This window comes from Callospermophilus lateralis, chromosome 11, assembly GCF_048772815.1.
Source record: "Callospermophilus lateralis isolate mCalLat2 chromosome 11, mCalLat2.hap1, whole genome shotgun sequence".
In the NCBI taxonomy this organism is placed as follows: Eukaryota; Metazoa; Chordata; class Mammalia; order Rodentia; family Sciuridae; genus Callospermophilus; species Callospermophilus lateralis.
Window position 1 is genome coordinate 21,383,564 of NC_135315.1, and position 10,974 is coordinate 21,394,537.

General features: G+C 39.1%; 1 protein-coding gene across 1 annotated transcript; it reads left to right on the top strand.

Moving 5' to 3' along the window:
* Nucleotides 1-6,220: 6,220 nt before the first annotated feature.
* On the top strand, nt 6,221-10,503 carry Krt27 (keratin 27). Its single transcript, XM_076869221.2, has 8 exons — nt 6,221-6,664; nt 7,158-7,240; nt 7,630-7,786; nt 8,036-8,197; nt 8,276-8,401; nt 9,832-10,049; nt 10,212-10,261; nt 10,364-10,503. Exons 1-8 carry the CDS (start codon nt 6,221-6,223, stop codon nt 10,501-10,503), a joined length of 1,380 nt encoding a protein of 459 aa, XP_076725336.2.
* Nucleotides 10,504-10,974: the final 471 nt, after the last annotated feature.

Consider the following 10,974-nt stretch of genomic DNA (forward strand, 5'->3'; position numbering starts at 1 on the left):
ACTGAATTATTTTAAGTATGAGAGAGAAATAGAAAACACTTTCTACTCTTAAAGTTCCTTAGAAAAAATACCTGTTTTCTTAATAACCTTTTCAGGTTGTTGGGTGTTTGGTTTCAAATAAATAAAAAAGTTGATGTGCACACATTTCTGTTTTTTGAAGACTAATAAATAATTAGTTGTGATTTTTCCTTAGGGAGATATTTATGGAATCAATTTTTAACTGAATTTCACTTGAGTTTTAATAACAGTCGGTACCAGCACTTGACATTAAGTATTAAACATTCACTAGGCATAATCGTGAAAGCCCAAGTGTCTGCACAGGCAAAGAGTTTAGGAAAACTCAGGAATTCTGCAACTGAAAAGTCCACCTCTAGATGGCGCATGCATGGCATTTTACCAATCGCCTATCTCCAGCCCTTTTGGGGCCACTGGATACTCCCTAGGACAGGTTCCCCATTTAAACAGGAACATCTCAAAAAGATCCACAGTCATTAGCCTCATGTTAATGACTTTTTTCCTAAAGCAGTTTGGAAGCTTTTTCTATGAAGGCCCAGCTAGTAAATCTTTTAGATTTTGCAATCATAGAGTTTCTCTGTTCAATATTCAACTTGGTCATTGTAACAGGAAGCAGCCACAGACAAGACAAAGAGGAACAAGACTGCCTTCCAACAAAACTCTGGAATATGAATTGCAAATAATTTTATGTGTCAAGAAGTATTGTAAATTTTGATTTTTTTTCAAAAACTTAAGAATGTAAAAACCATGTTTAACCCAAGGGCTGTATAAAATCACAAGGCAGGTCAGATTTAACCTACCAACACCCATTCTAGAGTTCCAAGTCTCAAAGGGTTGATGAACTTTCTGGCTATTGTGTCTTTCTTTCTTAGGAAAGCAGCTTTTTTATTTCTCTACTATATGGTCTGATTCCAATGCAAAGCTCCACTGAGAGCAGGAATTCTACCCAACAACCCAACATTCACATGGAAGTTCCAAGAAGTGGTGCAAAGCACAGGATTACAAACTCTTCCACCAAAAGTCATCAAAGGATGCAAAAACTAGAAATTCATGAGGAAATTACTTTCCAAATGTACAATGCATAGGGCCAGCTACTTATTTACAGGCTTCGGTGTTAAATGAAAATGTGAGGTCCCTTGTTCAAAACTCAGATTTAAAAAATGTCATTAAAGGTATTAAAATAGAATGCTTTTTCCCTTCTAGTGAAGCTGCATTCTCAACTTTTGCTGGGTTTTTGTTATTTTGTTTTTGGATCTTTTCTTTTTAAACTATTTAATGTCATTCTAAGTAAAAATAAAATAAAATTTTAAGTTGTTGCATACCTTTTACCACTCGTTTTTATATTATGCAATCAATGCCAACTTTAAATCCAGCCCTAAGAACATTTAACTTATACACAGAACACTGAAATTACCCAATTCCTATCTTGTTGCTCTTACATGCAAGTGTATTTTTGTTTTCCCCAAAACAGTGGGAACACTACTCAAAACAAACTTAACCATTTTTATTTTGTTTTGTTTTGTTTTGTTTGCCATACTAGGGATTGAACCGGGGCCTTGCACATGCTAGGCAAGCATTCTACCTTTGGGATACACCTACAGCCCTATTCTACTTCTTTATATATGCACATTCTACCAACATGCTCTACCCTTGATTTACTGATGCATAAGAAAAGACTGAAAGCAAAAGGAACTCTGGGTTGACATATCATTATTTCCAGCATATGTGGTTGGCCATTACAGGAAAGTAAAGGTGCTATGGTAGAGTTCCTGGGTCATTCATGGTTCTTGGGAATGCCAACACTTTCTGCATTTGAAGCAAGTGCTGGTTTGCATGAAAAGACTAGCATGAAAAGTCAGAGACCTGGCTCACTTAGGCAGAGATGGAACGTACTGATTTTATACTCACTTTGTGTATTGCTGGACCCCTGTGCATCGCAGGTCCACCAGAATGCAACACATACTGGCATTGCACGCGCTACACACCACAGAGGCAATAAGGACCAACTGCATATAAACATACCTCGCATACTCCTCTGCTCACTCATATGCCTCATGGGTCCCATCAGAATTCACTTAAAAGACACAAGTCCCAAAATAGAATTATTAAGAATTTCAAGATGGGCACAAAGAGCATTAATCCAAGTGTGGGGGTCTTCTGAACGTAAGATCCTGTGCAACTACACAAGCTTCAGATCCACAAAGCCATCCCTGCTCATCGTGTATGCTCATAACTCGTTGATTTTTTTAAGACACTGTCTTCATGGTGGTCTGTTTTCCACAGCAGGGCCCCGTAGAGCACAGAAGGGGCCTTTGCACTTTGTAGTCAGGTTGCTGTCGATGTGAAATGACTTATAAGGAAAACAACTCCCGTGCAACATTTCTTGCCAGAAATCCCTATGTATCTATTCAGCAAAGGAATGAATGTAGAATTAAAGTCAGGTGAATTTCTTTTAAATCCCACTGGGTTCACAGGTTGGAAGGAAACATCTGGTCCTCAAGCTGTAGTCTTAAATCTGTCCTTCCTTCCTAGGAGTGTGAGAACTGACCATGGCCTTCAGTTCTATGATTTTTGCTTTGCAGAATTCCAGGGCTCCCTGAGTTCCCTAGGTGTTCCCTAATGACTTTATATTTTTCTCTGGTGCTTGAAGATTCATACTGCTTTTTGCTATATGGGGTTTCTGAACTGGCAGGAATTCCAAGAAATCGGTCTCCATGTGAAAGAGAGGCAATTGAACCACTGTGCCAGGGTAGTTAGTTGTTAAAGCGGCAATCACAATCTGCTATTCCTTACTTCAACAAACACCCAAAATTTGTGGGAGCTCTTTGCAAGGAAGTAAATTACCACTTCCTGTAAATAACTCCCTTGGGATAATACATGGTCTCTAATATACTATCAAACAGTATTTACTGATGGCTTATTTAAAACTGTGTATTTCCAGAATATGTTTTTTTTTCTTCTGGGGACTCACTTCCCCTAAACTTCTCATTTCCTATGATTATATCTTACTTAGTTTAATGATTTTTTTTTTTCCTTTTATTTCTAATTCTTTTCTAAATTCGGTCACCTCACCTCTAAGATTTACGTTGCTGCCTCTTTTTCTTCCCCCTCCCCCTCCTTCTCCTGTCATTTTAAAAAATATTTTTAGTTGTAGATGGACACAATACTTTTATTCATTTTTATGTGGTGCTGAGGAATGAAACCCCAGAGCCTCACACTTGCAAGGCAAATGCTCTGCCACTGAGCTACAGTCTCAGCCCTCCTTTGTTCATTTTTATTGGCAATTCATGTTCCTTAACTTCTAAAGTGAGTCACAATTCCAAATAGATTTTCTAACCTTCTAATTCCCAAAGCTCCTGTTTCTTATTTAAACCTAGAACTCAAAACCACGTTGGCTTGATTTCTGAAACTTCCCATCTCCCCTCCCCCGACTTGTCCCTGGACCCTCTGTCTCCTCCCTCTCTATGATCCTATCTTGATCAGTGGGATCCCTCTCCCAGCATTTTCTCCTTATCATGGACTACTCCTCTGGTGAGAAGCCGTGACTGATCACTTTTGAGAACTCACAGAGCCCAAACTGCTTCACTTTCTTCTGATCTTCTGGAAGAATCTTTTCACTCACCAGGGGTAAGCAGAACTCTCCCTGCACCCCAGCTCTTCTCAAATTCACCTGCTATAATTTTTAGTTGGCTTTTTGGAATTCTCCCATAATCATATTCTTCAGATGCCTCCGAATTCCCTCCGGGTCCCACAGAAATGCTTATAATATGCAGGTCTTGTGGTTGATGGTAGTTCGTTCTACCAGCTTACACGTTGAGGTTCATGATAACACATTGTCATCTAGATTTGTTGTTAATATTGTACCTGGTCTTTGATTTGAGGAGATGATTGTTCTACAGGATTTTCATGTGGAGCTTCAAAAACTCTGCCACCATTGCTACCATTTCCCAGAATTTGTGAAAGATACTTTGGGTTGGTATTCAATTTTAATAAATATATTTTCTCAGTATTTTATAGAGATTATTCCAGTATTTCTAATTTCTATTTTGCATGTGGGGAGCTTCTGAAATCTAATCACACTTCCTTTGTAGATGATTTCTAATTTCTCTCTGGCAGCTTTAACATTTTTCTCCCTAGGGGGTAGGGGGTAAATTCTGTGGCATGGCACTTGCCCAGCATGTGCAAGGTCCTGAGTTCCATCCCTTATAGTGGCACCTTATGGCAAAATAAATAAATTTTCAAAATCTCTTTCTCTTAACCTCTCTTCTCCCCCATCCCCCCACACACACTTACAATAATATCCTTCTGTCTTTTCTGCTGTTCACTTATTTTCTTTTAATCTATCAGCCATTTTAGATATTAAATTTTTATTTTTTTAGATAGTAAATTTTTATTTTTTTAAATAGAGCTGATCTTCTTTGAGAATCACATGTTAATTGGTAATGACTCCAGTCCTCTCTTTCATTTCATATATATTAGAAGCACACTGTTTTGTATATACCATCTTGTAATTTCGTCCTTGTTGGTCTTTTGTGTCTTCAGGCAGTAGTGTTGGCTCTTATTAATTGTATGCGGTTTATTTCTTCATATGTTTATTTTATTTGAAATGTAACTTTGGGAATCCTAAAAGACCAGGATGTTTTTCTTTTAAAAATATTTTATTACTTAAAACATGAGATAATGGGTTGGGGTTGTGGCTCAGCAGTACAGCGCTCACCTAGCATGTGTGAGGCCCTGAGTTCAATTCGCAGCACCACATAAAAATAAAATAAAGGTTAAAAAAACTGAGACAAAGATAATAGTGACACATATCTAACAACATAAACTTACAAACTGCAAAAAAATAATACTTTGGTGTCATAAGTTTAGGTAATACAACAAGTTGTCATACTTAATAAGGTAATTTCTTTTTAATTAGAAAATTTTTCTGGCTTTCTTTGCAAGCTCATTTATTGGGTCTTGAAATTTTATATTCTTAGCAACTTCATTTTCAGCCTATAGAACTGAAGTGATGTTAATCATTCTTGGTAAATGCAAGATCTCAAATAATTTTTAATTTTAAGAAGAAAAAAGAACAGTTGGAAAAAATAAGATGAAGAGAGGCAAAGAGATGGGTAAGGGGAGTGGCAATATAAAGAATGGCCAGCCACCAAGGTAAAAGCTAACCTCAAGAAGAGTCCTACACGCCAACCACAAACCGGAAGGAATGACAAAATGTAGGACGCAGAAGTTATGAATGGAAGCGACCAGAGATGTAGAAGAATCTCAGAAAGCAACTGTCTCAAGCTCAATCAACCAAGAGACTGCAGGAGAATCACTATAAGGAACAATGAGTGGATCAGCTATGTGCAGTGATCAGTGATCTTAATCACTAACTCTATAAAGTAGTGGGAGCAAAATCAGGAAACAGTAGAAAGTGAAGAGGAAGAAAGAATCTGCAGAAAAGTATTCCAGAAAGAGTGAAAGGAAGAAATGTAGCAAAATGAGAAATGTAGAGATGAGAAGGGAGTATAGAAGCTAACATATAAAGCTGGGAAAGCTGAGACGCAGACAGGTTACCCTATCCCCTTGCTCAACCTGATTAGCAATGGAGCTTAGACAGAAAGCCAGTGGAGACGAAATGGTAATTCAGGAGGGATAAGGATCAAGGAAAGACTTTCTGTCTCCAAAGAAGATCCCATTTAGTTCCTCAGTTTTCTCTGAGGACCTGGCCTTCTCCCTCTCATGGGTCCATAGTCTTGACATTTTCAACATATCTGAAAGAAAGCCATGACGATGAGGCTTTGCCTTCTGGAGAAAATGCAATGTTGTTAGTTTGGGAAGGGAAAGAGAAATTGGTCTATCACACTGTTTTATTCATATAGGAATTTTATATTCCTAAAACATGGAAGACAGGAAGGGTTACTCACACTAAATTGGAAAAGTATCCCTTTAATAACCTTGATAATACTCCACCCTGCCCCATTCCAGAGATAACAAATAACCTCAAGGTACTAACTATCCACCTACAGAAATGGACACAGTCGGGTAAAGACGTTCATTAAAAAACATCACCCAATTATGGATAATTCACAATGAGCTGGCAAACACCATTTTGCTATGAGTAGCAAAGTTCATCAAGAAACACCCTGATGATGTGTATATAAAGCAAAATGAACTGAGTAGGAGAGTCTCGCCATTAGAGCAACCCTCCAGTGTGGGCATCATGTCTGTGCGCTTTTCTTCCTCATCCAGAGGGCTGGGCTCCTGTGGGGGTGCAGGCTCCGTGAGGCTCTCTGGTGGGGAAGCCAGCTTTGGGGCCGGAAATGCATGCGGTGTGCCAGGCATTGGAAGTGGCTTCTCTTGTGCCTTTGGGGGCAGCTCAGCGGCAGGAGGCTATGGTGGAGTGCTGGGCGGGGGAAGTGCTTCTTGCGCTACCTTCACCAGGAACGAAAACGGCCTCCTCTCTGGCAATGAGAAGGTGACCATGCAGAACCTCAATGACCGCTTGGCCTCCTACCTGGAGAATGTTCGAGCACTAGAGGAGGCCAACGCTGACCTGGAACAGAAGATCAAGGGGTGGTATGAGAAATTTGGACCTGGTTCTTGCCGAGGTCTTGATCATGATTACAGCAGATACTTTCCAATAATCGATGACCTTAGGAACCAGGTAAGAAACATAATGTTATGGGTGTTAAAATTCATGAGAGTAGTTAGCCACACATATACACACAGATGTGTAAGCTGTCAGGACAGGACTTTGAGCTCAGCTTCTAAATTTTGGTAGTTCCTTATCAAGATTAAAATAATTTCTATTAAAATTCTGACCTTTGAACATGGCCCAACCATCATCTGGTTTTAGGTATGCATGTATGTTTTTAGTAATATTAAAATATTAAAATCTGGCCAGTGAGTGTCTCCAACTTTGTATTTATAATCTTTCCTATGGAAAGAGTTTTTTTTTTTTTTTTTTTTTTTTTTTTTTTTTTAGGATAGAATGGGAATAAAAGAGAACATACTTCAATTTCCCATATGTAAATATTAGATACAGGTGCCATTAATATTGCCATAAATACCATCATAATTTCATAGGGAACCTTATTCAAAGAAATTTGATTTTTTTTTTAAATTTCCTCACTCTTAACTAACTCTCCATTTATCAGATAATTGCTGCAACTACAAGTAATGCCAATGTTATCCTGCAAAATGATAATGCGAGACTAACAGCTGATGACTTCAGACTGAAGTAAGTAGAGCTAAAGAGAAACACACAAAAAGTTCTCTTAAGAAACACCCCCTCTTTTTTAGGTTCTGCGAGGTCTGCTTTCTTCTTTTGTTTATTATTTGTTTTGAAGCTTATACATACTGGAGTGGCTAGCAGAATAGCACATCTCACTTGGGAAGTTGGGGGGCTAACACAAATGAAAAAGTCACAGGGAAGAGGATTTTGACTATTTCCATTCTCTTGCTTCAAATAAATAAATATATATTGTACTGTGAATGATCCAAATGAAAATTTTACATGTTATTTTAACAGTTTTATCACAAATCTTAGTTTGGGTTTCATGAAAATCTAAAAAGTGATGTGATTAATGTCTAATGACTAAGAGTGAACTTTTCAAATATGTCTGTAAGGTATGAGAACGAACTGGCCCTTCACCAGAGCGTGGAGGCAGACATCAATGGCTTGCGCCGAGTGCTGGATGAGCTGACCTTGTGCAGAACTGACCTTGAGGTCCAGCTGGAAACTCTCACCGAGGAGCTGGCATACCTCAAGAAGAATCACGAGGAGGTAGGCATTGTACCTCCTTGACTTTCAGTCTGCCTCCCTCCCAAATTAAAAATTAATTTCAGGTGATAAATATCTTAATATCTAAGAAGCATGGCAGTTTCTCCCTATGGTTTAGATTATTTCTTGAAATGTGTCTATTTGTCCCTCTCAAAAGAAAACTTACAAAATGCTTCTATCCATACAGATGCTGTCTGTCCAGCTCATTAAAAAACAGTCAAATCCTGATCTGATTAAACGAATCTCTCCCAGGAAATGCAGGCTTTGCAGTGCGCCGCGGGAGGCAACGTGAACGTGGAGATGAATGCCGCCCCCGGGGTGGACCTCACGGTGCTGCTGGGCAACATGCGAGCCGAGTACGAGGCCCTGGCTGAGCAGAACCGCCGGGATGCCGAGGCCTGGTTCCAGGAGAAGGTAAAGCCACGCGGGGCGCGCTTATCCGCGCTGGGTGCGGACGCGGACGTCCGCTGACACCAGCCCCTGACGTTGCAGAGCGCTTCGCTGCAGCAGCAGATTTCCGACGACGCTGGCGCCACCACCTCCGCTAGGAATGAACTCACGGAATTGAAACGTACTCTTCAAACCCTGGAGATTGAACTGCAGTCCCTCTTAGCGATGGTGAGTCCCCAAGTACAAAACTGATTTCCTTTAGAAATTGAGGGAAGAATCTAAGGAGAATGTTCTTCCCGTGTTACTTACTTGAATTTTTATCCACAAATGACTATGTAGACATAAGGCACGTTTGCATTTTACATAGGATACTGCCCTTTGCCTGGAAGTTATATCTAGATGCTAATAATTATGAAGCGTTGTAAATTAACACATACAGTTATTTAGAGGTGCTCAGAAATCTGCTCTCCCAAGTCAAAAGATCAAAACCATTGTGTATGGAAAGCTGTTAGCACCTTTCCTGCTTTCTTTATCTAGCATTCCTTTTGGCCACCTAATTAAGAACACTTCAGTTCCTTTTTAAGTTTCTTTTTAAGTGGCATAAACAAGAAGCAAAGTAGAGACTGTAAGATTGACTCTAAAGCTAAACATGCATAATGACAATAATAACCTTTTTCATTAAGGGTTTGCCCAGTAGTTTTGCCCTCAATTATCCTGAGGCATGGGTGGGACAGGCTTTATAATTCATTTCATTATTTGAATCTGAGATTCAAAAAAGTGATTCGCAGAGTTCCACAGAATTTCTCTTCAAAGTTTCGAGGCTATCCTCCCAAGCCTATCCTTTTCCCGCTATGGCTAGGAAACTCCAGTATTTATTCACAAAAGAAACCATGAATGCATACAAAATCAGGGATCATACAAAAATTCTTGCATATAAAAGGGTAAGACTTTTCTGTCTTCATTCAGTGTAAAATTACAGCAGGTATTCCCTCTGTGCATCTATATAAACTCATTGGGATTCATACACTTACAATTCAAACGACTCAAAACTTAAAAGGGTAATTCTTTTCTTTAGTTCATTCTACTTATACAAACTTTATGCAATTGATGGTACAATTGTTTTTTCATAGAAGAGCTGCAATCCACATGAAAGGAGGCAGCCACATGATTAGAAATGAGGTATCAAAATGCAGGGGGACTTTTACCTTCTAGGAAAATGGCAAAGTGCCAGACCCCACAAGCACAAAACATTGGTGTGTGGTCAGGATTCCTTTTTTTTTTTTTTTTAAGTTGATAGACCTTTATTTTTATTTATTTATATGCGGTACCTCACACATGCCAGGCAAGTGCACTACCTCTGAGCCACAGCCACAGCCCCAATCAGGGTTCTTTAGATTCTTCACTAGGTAGAAACAATTTCATTTTTTTCTAATACTCCTGGGCCTATGAGTAACATTCACCACTAGTTATGTCATTCACAAATGGAAAAAAAAAAAAATACTGTGGCATCTAGTAAAGGAAACGGTAGTGAACAGACAGATTTTTTTTTTTTGATTATTTGCATTTTGCAGAGATTTCTGTCTGTATCTCTTAAGTGATGTGGCTCATTCTGAACAGTATGGTAACATTTTCTATAAAACTGTCTCACCGAACCACAGAAACACTCCCTGGAGTGCTCCTTGACAGAGACAGAGGGCAACTACTGCACGCAGCTGGCACAAATCCAGGCTCAGATCGGGGCCCTGGAGGAGCAGCTGCACCAGGTTAGGACTGAGACCGAGGGCCAGAAACTAGAGTATGAGCAGCTCATGGACGTCAAGGCCCACCTGGAGAAGGAGATTGAGACCTACTGCCGCCTGATAGATGGAGATGATGAGTAAGACAATTTAATATTATTAAATATTATTTGAAATCAAGTATAAACACCTTTCTTGTGTTATTTCTGCATTCAGTGTGAACTCCTACCTTAAATATTTGTCTTTTGGTTTTCTTAGCAAACCTTAGAGTAAAATAATGAATGCAAAATCGATTTTTACAGATCTTGTGTCAAATCCAAAGGCCACGGAGGACCAGGAAATCAGATAAAAGGTAAACAAAAGCTGCGTGAAGCCTTCAGATTTTTTTGGATGTTTTAAATGATGAGTGATCTCCCATTTATGAATTTAATAAATTCATATATGTCAATTTTAGATTCATCTAAAACCGCTATTGTGAAAACAGTCGTCGAAGAATTAGATCTTCGTGGCAAAATTCTCTCATCCAGAGTTCACACCATAGAAGAGAAATCCACTAAACCCAACAACAAGAGTGAACAGAGGGTGCCTTCCTGAACTCCAGCATCCCCAAATAAAGAATGGCCCTGAAATTAAAAGACCAAGTCGAAACTCGTTTCCTAAATGAGGGCCTTCTCATTTTTCTGCTTTTCCTCCAGTGAATTAAGACAGACTCTCTGTAGAGTAGTAACTCGTCTTCAGCTTTCTCTTTGGTGGTGTTTCAATAAAAGTTCTTCCTGTTGCAAGTCATCTGCCCTGGTTCTGATCAATCTTTGTATTTTAAATATACCCTCCCATGGGAGCTGACGTTGATCTTTAATTTCTTCTGTTTAAGGCACTGGTCTTCACAAGTTAGAAGTAAGTTTAACATATAGACTGATGGGAGTCTTGTTGCCATTTCCATAATACTTTTTCATCCTTCCATACTTCAATAAATATTACAGAGCACTCACTAAGTGTCAGGTAGCGAGCATAAAAGAGTAACTATTTTAATAACTCCAGACCCTGGTCCAACATGCTCATGGAAGT

Coding starts and splice junctions, on each gene's coding strand:
- Krt27 (XM_076869221.2), top strand. CDS start 6,221: ATGTCTGTGCGCTTTTCTTCCTCATCCAGAGGGCTGGGCTCCTGTGGG. Junction 7,241..7,629: donor GCTGATGACTTCAGACTGAA/GTAAGTAGAGCT, acceptor TATGTCTGTAAG/GTATGAGAACGAACTGGCCC. Junction 10,262..10,363: donor ACCAGGAAATCAGATAAAAG/GTAAACAAAAGC, acceptor TGTCAATTTTAG/ATTCATCTAAAACCGCTATT.